The sequence below is a fragment of the Eschrichtius robustus genome, chromosome 20, assembly GCF_028021215.1.
Source record: "Eschrichtius robustus isolate mEscRob2 chromosome 20, mEscRob2.pri, whole genome shotgun sequence".
Lineage (NCBI taxonomy): Eukaryota > Metazoa > Chordata > Mammalia > Artiodactyla > Eschrichtiidae > Eschrichtius > Eschrichtius robustus.
The window spans coordinates 25,096,714-25,119,511 of NC_090843.1; the positions used below are offsets into that span (position 1 = coordinate 25,096,714).

Sequence of the window (22,798 nt, forward strand, 5' to 3'; positions counted from 1 at the left end):
GCCAGGCCAGACAGCTTTTTTGGCTGTGTACCAGTTGGTCTGTTGTGCCCACCGCCTTGTGAATGTACAGGAGCCTATGGCCTAGTGCAGCATGTCTCACCAAGTGGACGGGAGTTACAACTTCATACACAAAGGGAGGGCTTCACTCTTTGTCAATGAAAACTTTCCACTAACAGCAGGGCCCCAGAAGGGGTGGATCTGGTAATCACCGCTAAGCAGAGTTAGGGGTTCAGACACTACTGTTTGTTCCCAGCCCCTATTCTCTCCCTCCAAACCGCATGCTCTGCATCTATCTGTGCTCCTTGAAGGCACTTGAATTATTCCTGACATTTTTGCTTACTGACATTTTCCGCCAGCTTCCAGAATTGGGGTAAGTGAATGAGTCTGACTTTACTTCTTAACATAGAAAAAAACAGTTTTTGGAGAATCTTTACTATGTGTCCTTTATCTAAAATGCCTCCCTGCAGCCGCTCTAGAGTGTGAGACTGTGGTTAAGTTAGCATCAAAGGAATTTTTCATGGATTCCAGCCAGTTCTGTGAAATAGACCCATGAGCATTTACTATATTATTACACCAGTTTATACAGTTAGATTGTTTGTCCTTAGGCAGTTATCAAGCTATATAGGCTGTCTCCAGTATTCTCTTGGCTCTGTCCCACTCCAAAATCAGTGCCCGGTGGATGGCATCCGGAATCCGGACAAGTTGCAGGAGGATGAGAAGGGCTGCCCCCACGTCTTACTGGGTTGGCTGCAGTGTAAGGGTCTGTGTTAGAGCTGCCATGCAAATGGCCAGAGCTGTCTGTTTGGAGGGGACTGGGACCACTGCGCTTTCCCTTCCAGTTCTTAGAGGCATGGATGGGGCGTCTTGGTAATTAACACCCCAGACTGTTTCCCTGGATCATATTCTCCTCTTGCTTCAGGAGGATAAGCCTTTTCTTTACCTGACTTATAAAAGAAGGTGTCATTCCTGTTAAGCAGCTTTTGATTTAGGAGCAGATACAAAGCCCATTGTATATGGGGGAGATGGTGTAACTCACCATCCAGTGGTATGTGTTGCCATGTCCTCCCTTGTGCCTGGAAGCACGTGTGGAGAGGTGACCTGACAAACATCCTTCTGCTATGAAGTTATCATTGGTCTCAGGCAGACATTCAGGGTAGGAAAAATCTTCCCAAGGTCATACCTTTCAAGGCTCTTTCTAGAGGGACCATCTAATTTGTGTTTCAGACAAGGTTTACCCTGGAGGCACTGTATAACCTTTGAGCCTCCCTTAGGAGATCTGAGCAACCAGCAAGACCAGGGCTTTAGAGCAGGGGCTGCCCTGGAATGTTGCCCAGCACACACTGGGGTTTTTCCACCAGGCCCAGCCTGGGAATTTGCCTGGGATTTGGGGTCAGGGTGGATCAGTTCCAGAATGCCAGAGGCCAGGTAGGGAATCACTAGGTGGGATGTAGTGGTCTCTCAGGTATTTCCTTTTTGAAACTGGGGACGCAGTAGAACTTAAGTAAAGAGATGGACATAACCAGAGAAGATTTTGCAAGTGGGACAAAATGATCCACGCAGGTTTTCAAAGCTTTGAGGGTTGAGCAGAGTTAACCCTAATAAGATTTTAGACCCTGAAGGCAAAGCAAGTTCTGTGACTGTACCTTCATGGCCCTGAGGGACATAACTGTGTAACTGCTCCTTTAAGCCCCCCTCCCCACCCCCCAGCCCAGAGCAAAATGAACCAGAGCAGAGGTCCTGACAGACCTACTGAGGTGTAGCAAGTGAGCAAACCTGCCCTCTGAGCTCTGATGTCTACTCGGCAGTTACCACGTGACCAGCCCTTTTGCCTGTGGCGAGCCACAGGTAAATTGAGCGCTATTTATACTCTCCTGCTTGGGGGAGGAAGTGGGAGAGATGGTCTGGGAGCCCACAGCACAGCTGTCTGATCAGCCTAGGTAAGGCATATCTCCTTTTGACTTTGTGCCTTTTTTCCCCCCTTAACTAATTTTGCCCCGGATAACAGCATGGGCTCTGGGGCTTTCAGTTTACCTGAATCGGTCAGTAGCCATCTCTTATTTACCCTTTAATAGTTGGGGAATTCTAGAACTAGAGGAGGCTCAAACTCTCTAGGTACAACCTCCTGCGTTCTGGGGGTTGAATATTGAGACCTCTGGGGGCATGTAATGATCTCTCCCTGGAGCTGTTCAGGGGCAGACTCTACAATCTCCCTCATTCATTCTGATGAGCAGGAAGTTCTTCCTTTTATCTAGCTGGAATCTCTCCTATTCTAACTAAAGTCTTTTTTGCCCTTCCTTTTTACACTCATGCAGAAGAAGACAAATTTTAATTCACTTCATCTTCCTCTTGGGATCTAGCTACCTTCGCTTTAGCTATTTTTACCCATCTTCCCTGGGATCTCACTGGTTTCTACATTCCTGTAATGAATGAGCGAATGGATGCCCAGGGTAACTTGGCGGGGCATATCTGAGGTTATATCCAATTCCAACTGTGTTTCTGGATCATAGGAACTCTTTAATTCTGCGCACAATCTGGGTCTGTCTCCTGGGATGACATACCACTTCTTTTTTTTTTTTTTTTTTTTTTTTTTTTATATTTTTGGCTGCATTGGGTCTTCGTTGCCGCGCGCAGCCTTTCTCTAGTTGTGCCGAGTGGGGGCTACTCTTCGTTGCAGTGCGCGGGCATCTCATTGCGATGACTTCTGTTGCTGCAGAGCACGGGCTCTAGGCGCGCGGGCTTCAGTAGTTGTGGCACGCGGGCTCAGTAGTTGTGGCTCACGGGCTCTAGAGCACAGGCTCAGTAGTTGTGGCGCACGAGCTTAGTTGCTCCGCGGCTTGTGGGATCTTCCTGGACCAGGGCTCAAACCCGTGTCCCCTGCATTGGCAGGCAGATTCTTAACCACTGTGCCACCACGGAAGCCCGACATGCCACTTCTTAATTTAAAGTCTCCTTCCCTTAGTATCTTTATTCTACCTTGTACTGATTTACATCCTTCAATTCCTTGCCTCCTAGTAAGCCTCATTGACTGTTTCATTTCTTCTTGCCCACCTTCTCTTTCCCCAAATTAGAAGACCAGAGCAGTGACCCAATTGAATTTGACTACAACCTGCCAAGATTGAACTGCTAAACAGTTTAGATCCTTGCTAAGGAGTGAAGTTAATTCTGTCTTCCCAAATTCCAAATTAAGCCAGTTCTTTTTTTTTCCCCCACAGCTTTATCTTGGAAAATTTTAAACCTGCAGAAAAGTTGTAAGCCCAGTACACATCCATTTATCTTTCACCTTAGACTCATTGATAACTTTTGGCCACAATTGTCTAATCTCTGTTCCCTCCTTGTGTGTATTATGTATATGTGTGTCTAGACATACACATATGTGCATCCATAGGTACTTTTTCTGGTGAACTGTTTGAAAACAAGTTGTGAATATCTTGACACTTTGCCCGTTACTTCAAGGGCATCTCCTGAGAATAAGACCATTCTTCTACATAATGATAATATCATTATTACACATAAGGAAACTATAATTCCATATTATCTAATATCCAGTTCATTTTCAGATTTCCTCTTGGTGGCTCTTTTGTTTTTATTTTTGATCCAGGGTCCAGTCAAGGTTCTCGTTTGGTTATGTCTTTAAAAAAATCTGTTTAAAATTCCCCTCCCATCCCTGTCCTTTTGTTTTTAGGTTTTTTGATTACTGACGTATTGAAAGTGTGGACAGCCTTCTAGCTGTCCCACATTCTGGAGTTTTCTGACTGTTTCCTCTCAATGGCATTCGACTTGTTCCTCCATCTCCTGTATTTCCTGTAAGTGGGAAGTTAGGTGTGGGGCCCAATTCGATTCAGGTAAAACATCTTGGGCATGAACATTTCATGGGTGAAGCTGTGTACTTCATAATACATCGCTTCAGGAGGTACACAGTGTCAGAATGTCCATCACTAGTAATGCTAAGTTTGATCACTTGAGGTGGTGACGACCAGATTTCCCTTTGTAAAAGTACATTATTCTCTTATATGTGGTACATTATGTAAGTGTTCTGTTCCCCTCAGTGTTTCTTCCAGTTGTTTTGGCATCCATTGCTGACTCCTCCTGACTGAGCTGTTACTTTGGGAGCTGTATAAAGCCAGTTCTAAACTAACACTGAAGGACATGAGTATTGATGTGAGTTGTTCTAAAGAGGAGTAAAAAAATTTTCTTTGGGCTTTTAGAATCATTGGCGGGAAGGCAACAAAATGAGGCCATCAAATTCTGTCAAACTCTAGGTATTTTGTGTGACTTGGGCCGATAGTAAATTGAGTATCAGCTGTTCACACATATGTTGCTGTCTGGCAGTTTGCGTGAGGTCAGGGAGAAGGCAGGCTGGATGAAGCCAAAAATAAGTCATGGTTTGTTCACAAAGCAGAAATTATTTTGACTATTTGAACATTATCTATAATTCTATTCTTATTTCCTTTTTATCTTTCACTTGATTTCCACTGTCCTTACTAGAAAAGGGATCCTTCCTTTTTAATTGTCTTCCTCCATTTGCCCTACATGCCCAGTGGGTAAAACAGTGTCCCCGAGACCCAGGTCTGATTGTGCTGGTTCCTAGCAGGGAAAATAATAGAACTCTTCCAGTCCGTGGGGAAGTTCCTGAACCAAGGCAGCCAGGCAGTCATGACAGTTGAGTCTGACAATGAAACACAAGGGGGGAAATGCACTTTGAAAGTCTTCTGTGGGGGAAGAAAGGCCTGTGTCTCAAGTTGCTCTGTGGCGTTGGAGAAATCAGTTCACCTGTCTACACGAGGATGTTCCTGGGCCTCCACCCAGAGAATTCCTGAGAGTGTGCGGGGCGCACACATTCAGAACAAAAATCAGAGTAGGGTTTCAATCACAGTTGTCCTCTCACAGGATTTACTGTAGATGAACCTCCCCAATCTTTGGTTCTTCCTTCACCTCTTTTATCTTTAAAGAGCTGAGCGGACATCATGATTTCTCCTCTACTTGATAAAAATCAGATTGTCATCTGAAGTGAAGATACTGAAGGGTTTATGCCCGTCCTCTGAGTTTATAGCCACCCAGAAATTCATCACTCCCAAATAGCCAGGCGGTGAGGATTGCTTTTAGGGGGAGAAGGCTAGGCTATGACTATTTATGCTATTCTTAACAAAGGCCAAATAGATCCCAAAGGAAAGCATGCTCCAATCAGTAACTGCTAGTATTTTGTCCTGTTTTAAGAATGTTGAAATCCTTCAGAACTCCTCTTCATAGAATTCAGATAAAAGGTGAAAAGTTCACACCACTTCCTTTTTTTCTAACTGCAGCTTCTTGAGAATTGAACAAGTGTCTAAGTAACTGCTGTCTACTCTTCATACACGCGCGCACGCACACACACACACACACGCACGCACGTACGCTTTGGGATCACCCTTTCCCTCCTTGCTGATAAGAAGAGTTAGGGTATTCCTCATTTTTTCCCCATAGTGACACCTCCAAATGGGTTTCTCCTGACCCTTCTCTCCAGCTGCCCATGGATGTGGTCTGCATCCTGGGGAGTCAGACACACAGCAAGAAAAGGTTTCACCTGAGCTACACACTTAAATATGGAGACAGCATTAAATACAGAGTTAATATTAAATATGGAGTTAGTATTAAATATGGAGTTAGGGGCTTCCCAGGTGGCGCAGTGGTTGAGAATCTGCCTGCCAATGCAGGGGACACGGGTTCGAGCCCTGGTCTGGGAAGATCCCAAGTGCCGCGGAGCAACTGAGCCCGTGAGCCACAATTACTGAGCCTGCGCGTCTGGAGCCTGTGCTCCACAACAAGAGAGGCCGCGATAGTGAGAGGCCCACGCACCGCGATGAAGAGTGGCCCCCGCTTGCCACAACTAGAGAAAGCCCTCGCACAGAAACGAAGACCCAACACAGCCATAAATAAATAAATAAATAATAAAAAATTAAAAAAAAAATATGGAGTTAGTATTGAGGTCCTGGCTGAGAAGTTTTTCATGTGTATACAAATATCACTCTTTTTTTTTCTCCTCAGGTAAGCCTTCTTGGTAAGGGAAATGTGCTGTTACTCTTCATTTCTTCCTTTTTAATCTCATTTCTTTAGTTTCTTCTCCCTGTTATGATTGAAATGAGCTATTGCTTGGGGTTGAAAGAAGTGTATAAAGCCCCAGGTTTAATTTTCCCAGCTGGGATGGATGGGGTCTCCTTGGGCTTTCCAAGGAGGGCTTCTAACTCTTGTACAGTCATGTTGAGGATTTCGGTTTGACCACAGCTTCCCTCCAAAACCCACATGTCCCTGAGTTAAGCAGTTAAGCGGCGCAGGACTGCAAGCAGCTCAGAAGACTGCCTGCACTGTTTAATCCCAACACACATACTGAAATGGAAAAGTAATCCCTGTGAAGCTGTGAGGAGGAACTTCCCCTACTTACTGCAAATCTGGTATTGGGGAATATTTAGAAATTCTGCATCCCTGTTTTACTTTGCTCCCCTCCAGGTTATCATTTCCCTCCCCCCTCCCCCACCCCCAACAAAAGTGCTGCATCACAGCTAGGAGACGGGACAGGACAGGGCCTGCTCCCTCAATGTCTTAACTGTCTGCCCTGCCTCAGCCTCCTGGGTGGCCCTTTCCCTGCCTGCTTCTCCTGAAGTGAAGATCAGTGGCTGAAAAAAGCATATTGTTAGAAAAATGTGTAATAAGATCTCATTTTATTAAAAATACATATGCATACATAGGTGCACAGGGAGAGATCAGGAAGGATGTGCAGAGTGGTGATTTCTGAGTGGCGGCATGCATCGTTTTTATTTTTCAGTTTTTGCTAATCTGCATTTTTAAAATTTCCTTTGATTTCCTCCTATGTATGTACAGCTTCTGTTATAATGAGAGTTGTTTTAAAGAGGGAAGGCGAGAAGATTAGTGCTAATAATGGCTCAAACCCCAGCGACATGAGAAAGTGACTGATAACTTGTTTGTTGAACCTGCCAGTTGCTGAGTTTTTGCCACCTGTGAAATCTCATTGGCTGTCTCTCTTCTTCCTTCTGTAGTTCTTCTTGGGTATTTTGGGGTCACTCAGCCTCAAGCTAATGGAGGATGGGTGGAGAGTAGCCTTGTCTTGTTTCCTAGGTTTCTCTCTCCTGCATTGCCCCAAAGATAGTAAAATAAGTGAAGTAGCCCCCCTAGATTCCCAGCCAGGACCCTCTGGTCAGGGGCTGGTCTCTCCTCATAAGCTGCTAAGCCTCCACCCCACAGTCTATCTCTGGCCAAGTTGAGAAGGGCAGCCACAGATGCCTCACTTCCTGCGTCGTCTGCTGCCTTCCTCCTTTCCCTGACCCCTCCTTCTAAGAGCTGTCGCCCTCCTCCTTCGGGTTCCCGCGGTGGGGGTTTGCTGGTGTGGTCAGGCCTGAGCTGATTTCCAGCCAGGAGTATGAGGGAACAGCAGAGACCAAATGGAGGTCCTTCTGAAGAGTCGGTGACTGGAGGAACCCCCAGAGGTTGAGCTGGCAGCCTGGCCCTTGGGGAGCGTATTGGCCTGCCCCACTTCAGCCTGGTCAGCAGCTTCTTGTCCGGCTCCTCCCGTGTCACCAGGGCCTGTCACAGGGCTGGTTTGTGGTGGGCACTCAGAATCTGCTACTGAAGGAATCAGTCAGTCTGCTGTGGCGTGCCAGGCCCCTCGTCAGCTGTTTGTGTGTTTCTGCCCTATTCACTGTCCCCCAAGGCGCAGCAGACGCTTGACCGGCGGTCCTCTCCACTCAGAGCCCCCTCTCCCCAAAGCCATACAAATGTAGCAGTTGGGAGACAGGGCCAAGTGGCTCCGGAAGATAGCACCTAAGGCTTCTTATCTCTGGTGTGTGCTGTTTTGTTTTGTTTTTTCCTTTTGCCGTTGCCCAAGAACCAAAGCATCCGCCACTGCTCAGCTGCATGGTGAAATGGCCTGGCCCTGTGCCAGGGAGCTTCGCCAGGTGGTTGGGCTGTGGAGGCTGCTGCATGCGATGGGCCGATAATACCCCACAGCGCTGTAAACAGGACACCCCACCCTCCCGCAGCCACCAGCCAGGGCCCCGCAACTTGCTGCTTTGTCTTGGCCTGTCATGATAGGGGCGTCTCTTCTCAGACAGGGCAGCCAATTGTCCTGTTTCCCAAATCTGAGAGGGGTACTTTCCAGAAATGAAACCAGTTCATCTTCCGACCACAAGCAACCGTTGTGACTTCTCAACACTTCTCCTTTAACCATAATCACACAATTGCAGGGCAGAACCCCATCCCCAGATCTTTCCGGTGTGCCCGTAAGGGAGGGATAAGCCCAGGAGCCCCTGTTTCAACTGCACTCACTTGTGAGATTTCTTAGAGGACGTTCCCGGCTGACGGAGGTCTCAGTGCTGACAGCGCTGCTGCCGCCCACGCCTCCCAGCGGCTCTTTCGCTGGCATCATCCACTCCGGGTGCTGTCCTGGCTGGGTTAGACCAACACTAGGAAAGGAAAGGGCTCTGACACTGAAGCTGTGGGCCTTCCCAGGGGACAGTGGTGGCTGGAACTCACCCTGCATGTCTCCTCTTCCTTCCCCACCCACACCTTCAGTCCTAAAAGATTGTGGTGTGGGGAGGGGCTAACTGACAGTAATTGGTTTGACATGATCTATCTAATGAAGACTTTAAAGCCTTTTTGCATCTCATCTTCTGTTCTTTACAGCGTCCCTGAGAGGTAACTGAGGCTGGGACTGTGCTCCTGCCTGCCGGATGGGAGAGCAGGCCCGGTGAGGGGGGAGGGCATGAAGCGTGGGCTGCAGTCACGTCACAGTGAGGGCAGAGCTGCAGTCAGAACCAGATCCCTCACACTTGAGCCCCTCCCAGATATTCGGGGGCCACACCGCTCCAGCCTGTGGCCCCTTCGAGGATGGCACAGAACATGTCAATGTCTGGTTTTGGCTTCGGTTTGTGTTGCGTTTGGGGGGAACCTGACACCTTGGTTTGGCCCTTAATCAGTTCTGGTGCCCAAATTAGCAGGTCATCACCAAACCATTTGGGGTGGGGTTTTTAAAATAAGTGGTAGATTTGTTTTCCTGTCAAAATCTCATCTTTTTAAAGTGCCCCCCTCCCTTATTTTCTGGGCGTGAAGGAAACATGGCACTTTCGTCTCCTCAGAAGGGTCTAAGAACGTGGGGGTTTGGGAGGGGAGCTGCGGCTTTGCTGAGGGCTTTGAGACAGAAGGGAATTCTGTCACCTTGCGGCTGGTCAGGAGCTGGGCCGGCACACTGTGCTAGGATGTGGTCACTGTAGAAATAAATCTGAGGCCCAGCGGTCTCATTTAAGGAAAAGAAACTGAGGCGAGTCCTCCAGTTTGTCTTAGATGCAGCGACATCCTTGCAGGCCTAGCAGAGAGGAGGGGGCTGGGTCAGAGGCAGCTGGTTCTGGATTGGGGTACTTGGTTTCTCCCCATCCGCCGTTCCTTCCGTTTTTTTGTTTTAGTATTCGTGTTTTTGTTTTGTTTTGTTTTTGTATATGGAGGAGCAAGTCAGAACCAACAAAGCCCTCAGAGTCTTTATGAATAACTTTGGTCAGATTTGGATGTAGAGTTGATCAAAATGGGTGGTTGGATTCTTATACGAAGTTCCAGGATCCTGGGTCCTCCCCAACCCTGGGGGTGCTGGGGAGTAAAATGTCATCTCTGATTACTGCCCTTGAAATTGGACTCCTCCTGTAACTCACGAATGAGGTGGGCTGTGAAGGGTATCAATGGGAAGATGTAAAATGGGCATGGTTTACTAGAATCCTTCCCCCTAGGTTTCAAAGTCTTCTCCAAAAAACCAACCAACCAACACCCCAAACAAAAAATTGCCATGGACACCCGGGTCAGGCCTGTGGTCTCCTTCCTTACTCCCCTCCCTGAAGGAGCTGCCAAGCATTTCTTCCTTCAGGTATGTAGGCAGATGTCCCGCACCCTTGGAGGTGTTCCTGATGCAAAAGGGCCAAGAGCCCCGTGAACTGATGTAGGAAGAAGGAGGCTTGGATTTGGATGTAGGGCTGCTCCTGACTTTCTGGGCGACCGAGCCCAATCTGAGACTGGACTTCTCTGTGCCTTGGTCTCCTTATCAGTCTTTCTGGAGCCCCTTTAGGAGAACAAAAGACTGTACACACACAAGTACTTTGTGAGGAGGGGGCAAAACTTGAAAGTATTACACAAACAGAAGAACATACTTAGGGTCTCAGGATGGAAAAAATTCTAAAGGAGGTTTTTGCAGCAATTTCTGCTGAGGGGCTAGGAGAGGTGGCTCCAAGAAATCTTTCTCCCCAGTGCTTTTTTCTCAGCCCTGGAGTCACAGCCCTCTTCCTTCCGACAGCGGTGAAGGAGCTGTTAGAATCATGGTGTTCTGGCCTCTCTGCCAGTCTCTGGCTCATCTGCTTCCCACCTGCCTCATTGCTTCTCTGTCATGTAATCTTGTAAACTTGCCTTCAAGGGCCCCCGCCTCATCAGTGGGCTCTTAGAGACAGTTTGGGAGAACCACAGGACAGCATTTTGGTGTCTGGCCAGGCTGCCGGCATGGGTCGGGAGCTCCCAGAAGTATCTAGATTGCCACCTTTTGATCTTAAGCCCAGGATAGAAAAACGAGTGGTTGAAATGCCAGTGTAGGGGATGCAGTTGGGGCTTGAACCCAGCGTGCCTGTCACTAACTTTCTGGGTGACAGGTGCAGGGAGGGGAAGAAAGAGGTTGGGCCTCCCTGAGCCTCAGAGAGAGGAAAGGGGGCAAGCAGCTCAGGGGGATTTACTCACAGGGAGCAGGTGAGCATGGATGTGCAAGGCACACAAACCTAGAGTCCAGGTGTAATTAGAGCAGGCTCTCCCTTATAGTAACAGGGTTTTGATTTTATGCAAATACTTAGGCGTCTGCCAATCTCCAACCCTATGCTCTAGATGCTGTGTGGGGTTCAAAGATAAATTAGACAGCCCTTGGCCACAGGTTGTTTATTAGCTGGGAGTTACAAATACTTGTAATCCAATAACGGCTGGGAAGTACTAGAAGAGTACAAAGTACTGGGGAAAATCAGAAAATCCTGAGACATTCCTTCCAGGGGACTCAGGAAGCTCCGTGGAGGTGGAGATGTTTAGGCTGGCCCTGATGGATGGATCAGATTTCAGCCCTGAGCACATGTGCAAAACCTCAGAGGAGGGCAGGCCCAAGACATGGGTGGGAAATGGTGCATAGTGTAGTTTGTCCAGGACATAGAGCTTTTGAAGAGGAGTGACGTGTAAAGGAAAGGTAAATGGGACCAGAACACGAGGCCTATGAGTACTGTCTTTGAAAGAAAGCCTTTGAAGAGTTTAAAGAGTGTTAAGGTCATTTAAAAGGGTGTGTTGTAGGTCAGTATATATTGATTTGGAAAGGTGTTTATGATATAAGGTGAAGACTCATTGCAAAATAATATGTACAGTATAATCCCATTTTTCATTGTAAAGCATACACACACACACACACACACATACATGCATGCACATAGAAGGCAAGGCCCCCAAGGATACATATCTAATAGTATTATCCATGATTATCTCTGGGTGTTGAAATTTGAAGTTTTTTCTGTTTGTTTGCATATTTCTTGAATTTTCCACAATTCACACTACCTTTTTTTTTGGCCGCAACACATGGCTTACGGGATCTTAGTTCCCTGACCAGGAATCAAAACTGGGCCCACGATAGTGAAAGCGTGGAGTCCTAACCACTGGACTGCCAGGGAATTCCCCACACTACTTTTATAAGTCATTTTTAATTTGTTTTTTTTTTTAATTAATTAATTTATTTTTAAAAATAAATTTATTTTTATTTATTTATTTTTTGGCTGTGTTGGGTCTTCGTTGTTGTGCGTGGGCTTTGTTGCGGCGAGCAGGGGCCACTCTTCGTTGCAGTGCACAGGCTTCTCATTGCCGTGGCTTCTCGTTGCAGAGCACGGGCTCTAGGCTCATGGGCTTCAGTAGTTGTGGTGCACGGGCTTAGTTGCTCTGCGGCATGTGGGATCTTCCCGGACCAGGGATCGAACCCGTGTCCCCTGCGTTGGCAGGAGGATTCTTAACCACTGCACCACCAGGGAAGTCCCTTTAGTTTGTTTTAAATGAGCACATACTATATGATGGCTGAGGAAAATGACCTAGGAATATGTAAGGAATTAGATAAAACCTGAGACTAAAAGTTATCCACGCAATAACATTTATGATATCCAAATTGGGGTGGGGGAAACCTCTCAAACGTCCAATAATATGGGATTGGCTAAGCAAACTACTGTATATCAACCTGGTGGAATATTATGTAGTCTTTAAAAATGACAGATATGTAGACTGTTGATACTTGGAAATGGGTAGAACAAAGCAGAATATCATGTAATATATTTCGTATTGATTATACTATGTCAAAATGTGTGTAAATATTTAAATGGATTTAGAGAATGTAGATAGTATTATCAGTGTTTCTCCCTTTTTTTTTATTGTGGTAAAATACACATAACATAAAATTTACCATTTAAACATTATAAGTTTATGATTCTGTGACATTAAGTACACTTACAATGTCGTGTAACCATCACCACTGTCCATTTCCAGAACATTTTCATCACCCCAAGCAGAAGCTCTGTGCCCATTAAATAATAATGCCCGGGGCTTCCCTGGTGGCGCAGTGGTTGAGAGTCTGCCTGCCAATGCAGGGGACACGGGTTCGGGCCCTGGTCTGGGAAGATCCCACATGCCGCGGAGCGACTGGGCCCGTGAGCCACAATTGCTGAGCCTGCGCGTCTGGAGCCTGTGCTCCGCAACGGGAGAGGCCGCGATAGTGAGAGGCCTGCGCACCGCGATGAAGAGTGGCCCCTGCTTGCCGCAACTGGAGAAAGCCCTCACACAGAAACGAAGACCCAACACAGCCATAAATAAATAAATAAATAAAATATTAAAAAAAAAAAAAATAATGCCCCATTCCCTTCTCCCCCTAAGCCCCTGGTAACCTCTGTTCTACTTTCTGTCCCTATGAATTTGCCTATTCTAGGTACCTCATATAAGTGGAATCATACAATATTTGTCCTTTTGTGTCGGTTTTATTTCATGTAGCATAATGTCTTGAAGTTTCATCCATGGTGTAACATGTATCAGAACTTCATCCCTTTTTGAGACTCCATTGTATGTGTAGAACACATGTTGTTGATCCATTCATCTGTCAGTGAACACTTGGGTTGTTTCTACCTCTTGGCTATTGTGAATAGTGCTGCTATGAACATGGGTATACAAATATCTCTTTGAGACCCTCCTTTCAATTCTTTTGTATATATACCTAGAAGCAGAATTGCTGGATGGTATGGTAATTCTATATTTAACTTTTTGAGGAACGTGCCAACCTGTTAGTGTCTTTTTAATATAAAGCTCTTCAAGTTTATTTATATCTACAGTCCCCAGTTCTTTCGTTGTGCTTAATGCACACATGAATTATCCAGAGATTAGTACAGATGTGAAAGCATTTTGCTCTGTTTAAAGGAAAGAGCCTTACAGACCTTAAGATCGTAGTGTGTTTTGAATGTGGCTGCAGAAAACATGGTCAACCCAGATGACTGAAACTTACAGATGATTCCAGAACGCTTAGATTTTAGCAACACTTTCAACTTTTACCTTCCCCCAGAAAGCTTTAATCAAGGTAAAAATGAAACAAGTGGATTTGTAACTGCTTTATTTTTGTTCTATTTAGCCAGAAGTCAGAGATAGAGGAGAGAACCAAAAGACTTGGATATTCTCCTGGATCCTGGATAGTTGAAAGTAGTTATGTCGTTCTCTTTGTCTCAGTCACCTAGGTTCCCTGGAGCTAATGGTCTTGAAGGAAATAGGAAGAGTCCTTCAGTTAACTGGGTTGAATTTGTACATAGGAGCCTTGCAATCAGTGCTGGAAGAAGGCAGGAGATAAAAGGAAATAAAAGGCAGGATAAAAGATGGAGGAAAACTTGGTTTTTGTTCACTTCCAGTTACTTCTTTAATGATGGGAAACAGTCCTGCTCTCAGGAAACTCAGTGCAGAGACCTGGGAGTTCACAGTCTGTAGTCCATTAGGAACAGGAGAAAGAAGACATGTGTAAAGTAACCCCTCGTCCAGAGTGAAATGGTGTAAATTGTTTCCAGTGAGAAAGACCAGCTGGATAAGTCAGGAGAGCTTTCATCACGCTGTATGTGCTTTTATGGGCTGCTTCAAATTCTGTCGGAGGGAGGTAAATATAAGTGAAGATGCGGCAGTCCGGTGAGGCTTCCTGAAAGAGGGAAGGTTGGTTACTGTGTCTGCTGCCTCCTTGCTGACGTCCAGGTGTGCGGGCTGTGCTCTCTTCCAGCCAGCGTCCCGTGTTCCGTGGCCCCAGAAAAGCCAGTGTGGAGGCCTCAGCCACCCCAGGTCCGACGTACATTCTCCCTGGACACCATCCTCAGCTCCTACCTTCTGGGCCAGTGGCCACGAGATGCTGATGGGGCCTTCACTTGCTGTACCAATGACAAGGCCACCCAGGTAATGAAGCTCTCTGCTAACGGGATAAGGGATAAAGGTGGGGCGGTGGGCTGGTCGAGGAGGCCTTGGGTCGACTTACCAATACTCAGTCATTGATGTGACTTGTCCTGGGTTTTGGCTGTACATATGCACCACGTAGCTTTTCATCATCTCATGTTAACCTACTTGGTTCTCTTCGTAAATTTACCTGAAAATGAGTTTGCATTCCACCTGACTGGTGGGAGAGAGAAGGCAATCTGGGTTTATCAGTTTGGCTTTGAGTATTCATGTGTGGGTATACAAGAGTTGATTTTGGAATTTATTCTAGGTTTTAATAAATGAGATTTACGTTGCTAAAACAGACCAACATTCAACTGAGTATGCACTCCCCAGACAACTGGAAGAGGTGGCCCGAAAGTGTGTTGAGCCAGGATAGATCCCACTAGAGCAACAGGAGTGGAAAGTTCTCAGATAATGGAGAGTTGATCCCTAATCAGCAACCCTGCCTGGGATTTCGGTGGACCCATTTGAGTCTGATGGAGCCCAGGTCCCCTCTTCAGGGTTCTTCTCTTCATTAAGAATCCTAAACTTAGAAGGGATCTCTGTAATCATCCAGTCCATTGGTCAGTTTTTGAGTAAGGTAGTGTTAGCCTGAGCAAGAAGTCATCTCATATGTGAAATTATACAAAGATATTTCTTCATCTGACTCAGGACTTCAACATTTTCAGCAGTTAAGTTTTTAAGAGTCAAATCTTCTCCCTTTTGATGCAGTTTAAGCCCATTCCTGTTCAACTTCAGAACAAATGAGTTGTTCTCAGGAAAGAGGAAACAGGGTGGGGAGAACACAGGCTCAGAGGAGAGGCAGCCCACGTCCTGGGGGATGCTGGGCCAGTCACTCTTCCTTTGCATGTCGCTGGAGCGTGCCCGCCCCGCCTGATTGGAGGTGGGGTGCCGGCCAAATGGGAAAGGGTTTTGTGCGCTCGCTTCCCCTGTCCTCCTCTGCGGAGCACATCTCCCAGTCCCTTTTATTTATTTTTTAAATGAGATCCATTTTCAAATGTTATTAGTAAATGTTTGAATGCCCAGTACTGTTCTTGGCATGTCAGAGTAGAGAACAAGGAAATGAGAACAAGATTTGACCTTGGTGAGTCTGGATGCCAGTTCCATGAAGGCCAGTGAACAGGGAGCCAAAGGATGAGATGGGGCCAAATGTCTGGCACAGTTTACAGGAGGGGAATTCTCATAGGAATATGCCACCTTGGACCAACAAGAGTTGCTGCAGTTAAAATTGATGGCACTCTTTTTTTTTTTTAATTAATTAATTTATTTATTTTTGGCTGCGTTGGGTCTTCGTTGCTCCGTGTGTGCTTTCTCTAGTTGCGGCGAGCGGCGGCTACTCTTCATTGCGGTGCGCGGGCTTCTCATTGCGGTGGCTTCTCTTGTTGTGGAGCACAGGCTCTAGGTGTGCGGGTTTCAGTAGTTATGGCACGTAGGCTCAGTAGTTGTGGCTCACAGGCTCTAAAGCGCAGGCTCAATAGTTGTGGCACACGGGTTTAGCTGCTCCGTGGCATGTGGGATCTTCCCTGACCAGGGCTCGAACCTGTGTCCCCTGCATTGGCAGGTGGATTCTTAACCGCTGCGCCACCAGGGAAGTCCAGTGGCATTCTTTAGATCTAGGAACAGACTGTGAAGGGAGAGCACGCTCCAGGTAGCACACCGACTTCCCGGAAGCCCCAGACACTGTTGTTCCCTGTGTCCCCTGAAAAGGGCAAGTAGGATAGGTTATACTGCCCCTTCACATGCCTGGAGCACACACCCCTTTCTCTTTTGAGAGAGTGTTTAGTCCAAATAATGCGTCTAGTCACGGAGGGCTTCCTGGAGGAGCAGGACTTGAGGTTGCTTTGGTTGTGTAAGCTCATGATTACATCCCACTTCGTCAGATGGCAGGCTTCCATGCAGCCCACCTACCTATCCCCGTATCCCCGTCACTGTCATTTCCTGCTACCAGCCTTCTAGGAAGCCTCCATCCCACTCCTCAGATGGCGTTCTCTTTGTCAACTCAAGGCAGGGTTGGCCTCAGATGTTCCCTGGCCGGATTTAGAGGCATGGGCTCTAGGCTGTGTGTTTTGCTCAGGCTCCAGCTGCAGGCCAGATCTTTTATATAACAAGTCCGGGCTTCTTGCCACAGCAAGACAGAGGCCAGCGATGCGCCTCCGCGGGTCTGGCAAGGCCGAGCTGTGCAGCTTTCCTCTTTCCCTGGGCTGGGCTCCAGCCCTCGAGGAACCCTTAGCAACCTGTCAATATTGTGGCTGCAGTCAGGAGGTGGGAGAATTCTGATCAACGTGGGCATCCAAACCCAAGTATGTGCTCTGCCCATCTTTCATTCCTGGCCTTCTGGGAATTTTCTGCTTCTAGGTTTTGGGCTCCATTCAAATTCTTGCTTGAGCACCCTGGTCTGGCACAAGCTGCCTTCTTCAACATCTCCCAAAGAAATTGGTGCTCCTCCCCTACTGAGCACGGCTACACCACCCAGAAGGGACTGGAGATGAGGGAGAGGTTTTATGGGGGAGACACAAGGGGGTGCAGAGAAGAGTGGAGGGAAGGTAGGGAGGCAGGATCTACCAAAGTCCTTGAAAGCTTTTAAGTCACTAAAAATAGATGATGCCAGCACGTTTCCTTAATTCCTTTGAGCTCGAGGGGGGCTGTTCCCACCCCTACCCCCACCTTCTGCGCTTTCTCTTCTAGCCACACCAGTGAAGTACCTCCACCACACCTGGCAGGCCCTCACTTCTCTCTTATCTGTGCCCCCAACCCAGCCCCACACACACCCCAGCCAGCCGCCAGAGTGTGTTTGGAGACCTCATCAGCCTGGCACTCCCAGGGGCAGGACTTGCAGTAAGGACAGCAGCCTTAGTCATGGTGTAGGCCGAGCAGCTTGGCTCCCCTCTCTGAACCCCCTAGAGCAGGCAAGAGCCCTGCAAGTTTCATATCAGAACACCTGCCATTTAGATAGCCCAGCACACTGCATCCTCAAGGCTTCTCCCAAGGCAGAAGATGGGTTAAAAGCTCTCGGTTCTCGAATTGCAGCAGGTTGCCAACAGTCCCAGTATTCCCTCCCTGGGCTTAGCTGTGTTTTAAGCCCTTAGGCAGGCGCAAAGGATAGCACGGGTGGTTCCCAAGCAACTTGCAGTCTGACATGGAGAGCGGGCTTACCCAAATATTTGGGGCAAGTGAGGAAGAGAGGTGGATGGATCTTATTTGGGAAATTGGTTCTCCTAAGGAGGTGTGAATGTGGTCATCGGGAAAGGAGGGCTTTGGAGCTGCTACATGTTCTGAGCCAGGATGGGTGATGGGAGCGGGATGACCAGGTCTCCCAGAGGTCAGCTCGGTAGGTGTAAGGAACAGCTTGGGTGCAGTGGGTGCTGGACGCAGAGGGGCCAGTCAACGAGGACTAGGAAGGCTCTTGTGTGGTTTCACCATCATCTGGAGGTTTCTTTGTGTCTCGGAGGACTTTGTCAGGATTGTCCAGGTAAATCTGAATCTGTTTTCCCCTCTCCTGACTGCCCTCCCCCAGGTCAGCTGGTCACTCAGAGCTGGCCATCAAGTGCTGTGGGCCGGCCGCCCCTGGCACTGGGCCCGGGGCCGGGACGGGAGATGGCAGCACATGCTGGTGGTTGCAGTCACCCCTCCCTTCTTGCTGGGAGTCTTCTCGCACTCTTCTGGAGGGAGGAAGTGGTCTCACCACAGCTGGAATGACTGTTGGAGCCAAGTTCCCCCGCTGGTGTTCTCATCCTGGAGACAGACGGGACCCTGGGTGCCTGCTCTGCCTGGCCCCCCTTTCTGCTCATCCCCAGCCCCATTTCCTCTGCAGGCTCCAGGTGAGGTAGGGATGCCCTTATGAGAGACTTTTTTTTCTTTAGGCCTGAGTTACCCTTTGGGAAAAAAAATTAGCTTGAGTCCTTGACAAACTTCATGGAGTGTCCGGAAGGGCAGAGGCAGAGGTGGCATGCTTTGTTTGGGAAGACTTCCCTTTCTGTGACTTTCCCTACCTGTGTGCTGTCCTCCTCTTTTTCCCAATCCAGTGCCTCAGCATTTGGTGATGACACACGATTCAGTCTGCTTATGATGGGCCTTTCTTTGCGGGTGTGAGGGCCTGGGCACAGTGCCTATTTCCCAAACCGGTGAGCAGGACCAGTTGTTCAGTATATGGTTTGACATCAGCACAGAATATTTGAAAATGGGTCCATGATGGAAAATCTGAGGGTTGCACAGTCACCGTAGGGCCACAGATGGTGGCCTTGGCCACCTGCTGCTAGAGTTCTCGGCGCTGGCCGGCAGACCACCCTCAGAGCCTTTCCTGCCTCTTTTTCTGGCCAGAGTCCCAAGAGGCTGATTCCCTGCTGAATTTCAGTTCAGCAAGTAGTTACTGAGCATATATACTAGGCCAGGCACCACGCTGCTCTACACATCCGCATAGGTACACTGGGTTATGTTCCCAGGGCCCAGCCAAGGTCACTGGAGACAGCAAGGACCAGGACTCTTCCTGTCTCAGAATCTGGGTAGAGGCTTAGTTGAGTGGGGGGTAGAGAAAGAGGTTCCAGTTTGGAGGGTTTGGGCTCCATCTCACCCCTGCCTTCTTGTTATAAAGCTGTCCTCGCCCTCACCCAGTTATCCCACATGTTGCTCTGGGACTTCAGAATCCCAGGCAAAGCTTCCGTGGTCTAACCCACATCCAGTTTTGCATAATCCGAGCATCATCTGCATAGTTGGCTGACGCCACTCGTGGCCAGTAAGTAGCCCTGCTTCTCCCTTAGCTGCTCCCCCTGGGCCAGGGTGTTAAAATAAATCTGTTCCAGTGTGTGAGTCCCTTTGACAAACATGACTGGCCTGCTGAGCTCAAGCTTTATCCTGCTTCCAGAGGACTGTCTGGAACAGCTACTTACGGTGCTGTCACACAGCCCGGCTTGACCCCCATTGTGCCATGAAGGGTCACTCTTTGAAGGGTAACCTTCCTTAGCTGTGACTCTTCTGTGCTCCAAGGAGACCTTGGCCCAGATACCTGTGGTGAGACCCAGGAGGAGGGGCCTGTCCACCCAGGGGCACTAGAAATAAGGGGCCGGCATGGTCCCTTTCTTGATGCTCCTAGGTCACCTTGGAGGGGCCAAAGCCCATACCTGTGCATGTGCCTGCCTGAAGAATACTCAAGGCCAGCATGTAAACAGCTTCAAACACAGGAAAACCTACTGTATTCGGTTCCTGAGGCTGATGTAACAAATTACCTCAAACTTAGTGGCTTAAAACAATGGAAAGTTATTCTCTCATAATTCTGGAGGCCAGAAGTCTGAATTCATTCCGCTAGGCCAAGATCAAGGTGTTGGCAGGGCTATACTCTCTCTGGAGGCTCTCTGAGAGACCCATTCCTTGCATCTTCCAGCTTCTGGTGGTTGCCAGCATTCCTTGGCTTGTGGCCACGTCACTCCAGTCTCTGCCTCCATGGTCACATTGCCTTACCTTCTTCTGTGAGTGTCTAATCTCCCTCTGTCTCTCTCTCTCTCATAAGGACACTTTTAATGGCATTAGGGCCCACCAGGATAATCTTTGCATCTCAAGATCCTTAACTTAATCGCATCTGCAAAAACTTTACCATATAAGGTAACATTTACAGGTTCCAGGGACTAGGACCTGATTTCTTTGGGGGGCCATTTTCAACCTGTCACGCCTACAGACCTCGTCTCCTACTACTCTGCCCCTCACCCACTCTGCCCCAGCCACACTGGCCTCCTTATCATTCTCAAACCCACCAGACTGGCTCCTGCTTGGGGGCCTTTGCACTTGCTATTTCCTCCATCGGGGTCACTCTCACCTCTGATATCCACACGTCTCACTCCTCATCTCCTTCATGTTTTCAGCAGATGTTCCCTTTTCACTGAGGACTTCCCTGACATTTAAAATCATGTTCCCCAGCCCAGCATTCCTATTCCCTTTCTTTGGTGTATTTCTCTCTCAGTACTTATCACTGTTTAAACTGTGCCTCCAGCTAGAACGTAAACTCAAAGGGGGTGAGGATTTTTGTCATTTTGTGCCTTGTTATGTCCCCGGCACCTGGAACAGCACGTGACACACAGTTTGCATTCAGTAACTCTTTGTTGAGTGCATGAGTGATGTGTACCCTGAACCCATCTGATCAGAGAAGATGCAGAGTGAGGCAGGAGGCCGCATGAGGTGGACAGCTAGGAAGGGCTCCCTGATGGGAAGGCTGGGAAGAGCTGGTACGGCGGGCCGTCTTAGGTGGGGAGACCAGGCTTAGAGGTCTAGGGATAAGGAAAGAAAAAGGAGATGGAGCTACATTTGCCTGTGGGACAGAGAGCCCACAGATGGAGGGTAAGATGGTGCTGTCTATGGCCAGGGGTGGCTGTTGAGGCAAAGCGATGGCCTTAGTAGCACAGTTTACAGAGTAGGCAGTAGTTGCTGGGAGACGCTGCTGAGCAGATTGCGGTGAGATGGATTGAGAGAGGAGATGATCCCAGCTGCCATGAGTTTTCACATGCATTCCCGCCTCCAGCGCTAGCCTACGCTTCTCCTTCCACCCCCTCACGTATCTCAGAAGAAAGAGGCAGTTGAAGAGTTCGCAAGAGATATTAGTAGAACCGGTGGCAACCTGAATGTGGCTGCTTTTACCTCCTTCTCACCACCCACCTGTGAGTGCAGTATCTTCCCGGAGGAGGAGAAACAGGCATCAACACCTTAGCCTTTGTCACCCTTCCTCTGTAGTCTCTGCCACCTTTCCAGGGACAACAAGCTTGTGTGGAACGCAGCTTTGATGAGCAGACCTAGTTATCTGTAGGTTTGGCTTGGAGCCCTGGGACGGGAGGAGTGTTCATGCATCTGCTCCGCTCAGGGCGCTGTGGGCTTCTCCTCTCTTTTCAGTATCTGCAGCAGCCTTTTCTGAGGCTCTGTCTGCCAACACCCTGATAGGCATTTGGAAGTAGACCAGCTGCTTGGTTTCCACTGTCAGAGCCAGCTCCACCTCGAGGCTTTGGGGTATAGGCCTGAGGATATGCTCTCTGCCCTTTTGCTGAAGAAGGAATAGTGGGGACACATCTCTGGAGGGTCTCCCTTGTGGTGCTGGCCTCAGGGAAGGGAGTCCGGCAGTTGTCTCACCCTGGCTGTGTCGCACGGCCGGGTAAAGGCCCTGATTGGTGGGCAGCTGGGAGAAGGAAGAGGCAGGAAGTCTCGGCATCCCCGTGGACCCTCTCCCCTGCAGCTGTTGCGCAGGGCAGCCTACTCCCACAGCCCCGCTCAGACTGCCATCACCGAGCTCTTCTTAACAGCTGTTGGGTGGTGAGTTGTTGGGCTTTTTCCCTCTTATCCTCCCCCTTTTCTGTTTGTAACAACCTCTCAGGGGAGGTCAGCGGATCTGTTGGAGGAGACAGTTCCCAGGCCCTCATGGTTTTGGCAGCTTGTGCAAAGAAGTTAGAGAGGAACTGGTTCCACCAGAGCCTTCCCCCTTGGGCCCCTCCCTTGGAATGGAAGTAGGGATGCTGGTGGGGGGGGAGGGACTGTGTCCTCCTCTGCCTCGTGCTTAGAGCCAACCGCTTCCTCCTTCTGGTAGGGGCTCAGGAAGTGGGTCTACAACTCCCGCTGCCTCCATCCTGGGTCCTCTGTCCTCTGTGCAGTGGGGGAGGGAGGATGGCGGACTGAGAGTCACGTTCTCACAGGGGCAGAGCAGGGCCCAGGAGAAGGAGCTGTGATAAAGCCAAGAGGGGTCAGGAGTCAGGGCTGAGTTCAGAATTCTGGCTCCCTCCTTTGCGAAAATGTCCCCTCCCTATGTATTCAGGAGGACTTGGGGGACCCTAACCCTCTGTGGACAGGGAAAAGTCACGGAACAAGCTTGAAGTACTGCACTGCACAGAAGTCTTCTGCTTCGGTTCAGGATGGCGCATGGGGCATCTCTGTTGAGCTTTTTCCTGTTTTCCCCATTAATGATTCCTTAATGGAGTCCCGTCTGGTAACTTGTTTTCATCAGGCTGCCAGGAACCTGGGCCCGTGCTGGGCACATAGACGGGGAGGGAATCGAGGAGGCCAGTGTTTCCCTGAGCCTCCAAAAAGTGCTCTTTGGGAGCTGGTCGGGATAGGGAGGGACAGTTCTGGTCCTCGCTGCTGGGGAGGAGCACTTGGAATAGTTGGGGCTGTAATCCATGTGTAAAAGTCATAAGAGAGTAAAGAGCAGGTTGGCCTTATTGGCTCATCAGGGAAGGTTTCCTGGAGGATGTGGACTGGGAAAGAGGCAGTGCAGGTGGAGAAGCCTGCAAGAGTAAAAGAGGCTGGCAGT

At 48.7% G+C, this 22,798-nt stretch overlaps 1 protein-coding gene across 1 annotated transcript in view; it reads left to right on the top strand.

The window, feature by feature from the left end:
- The window catches only part of FAM117A (family with sequence similarity 117 member A), a 44,957-nt gene that overhangs the window by 12,653 nt on the left and 9,506 nt on the right, over nt 1-22,798 (top strand). Inside the window, exon 2 of the mRNA XM_068529665.1 lies at nt 14,318-14,487. Coding sequence (XP_068385766.1) covers nt 14,318-14,487 — 170 coding nt within the window. The remainder of the gene's footprint in view (nt 1-14,317; nt 14,488-22,798) is intronic.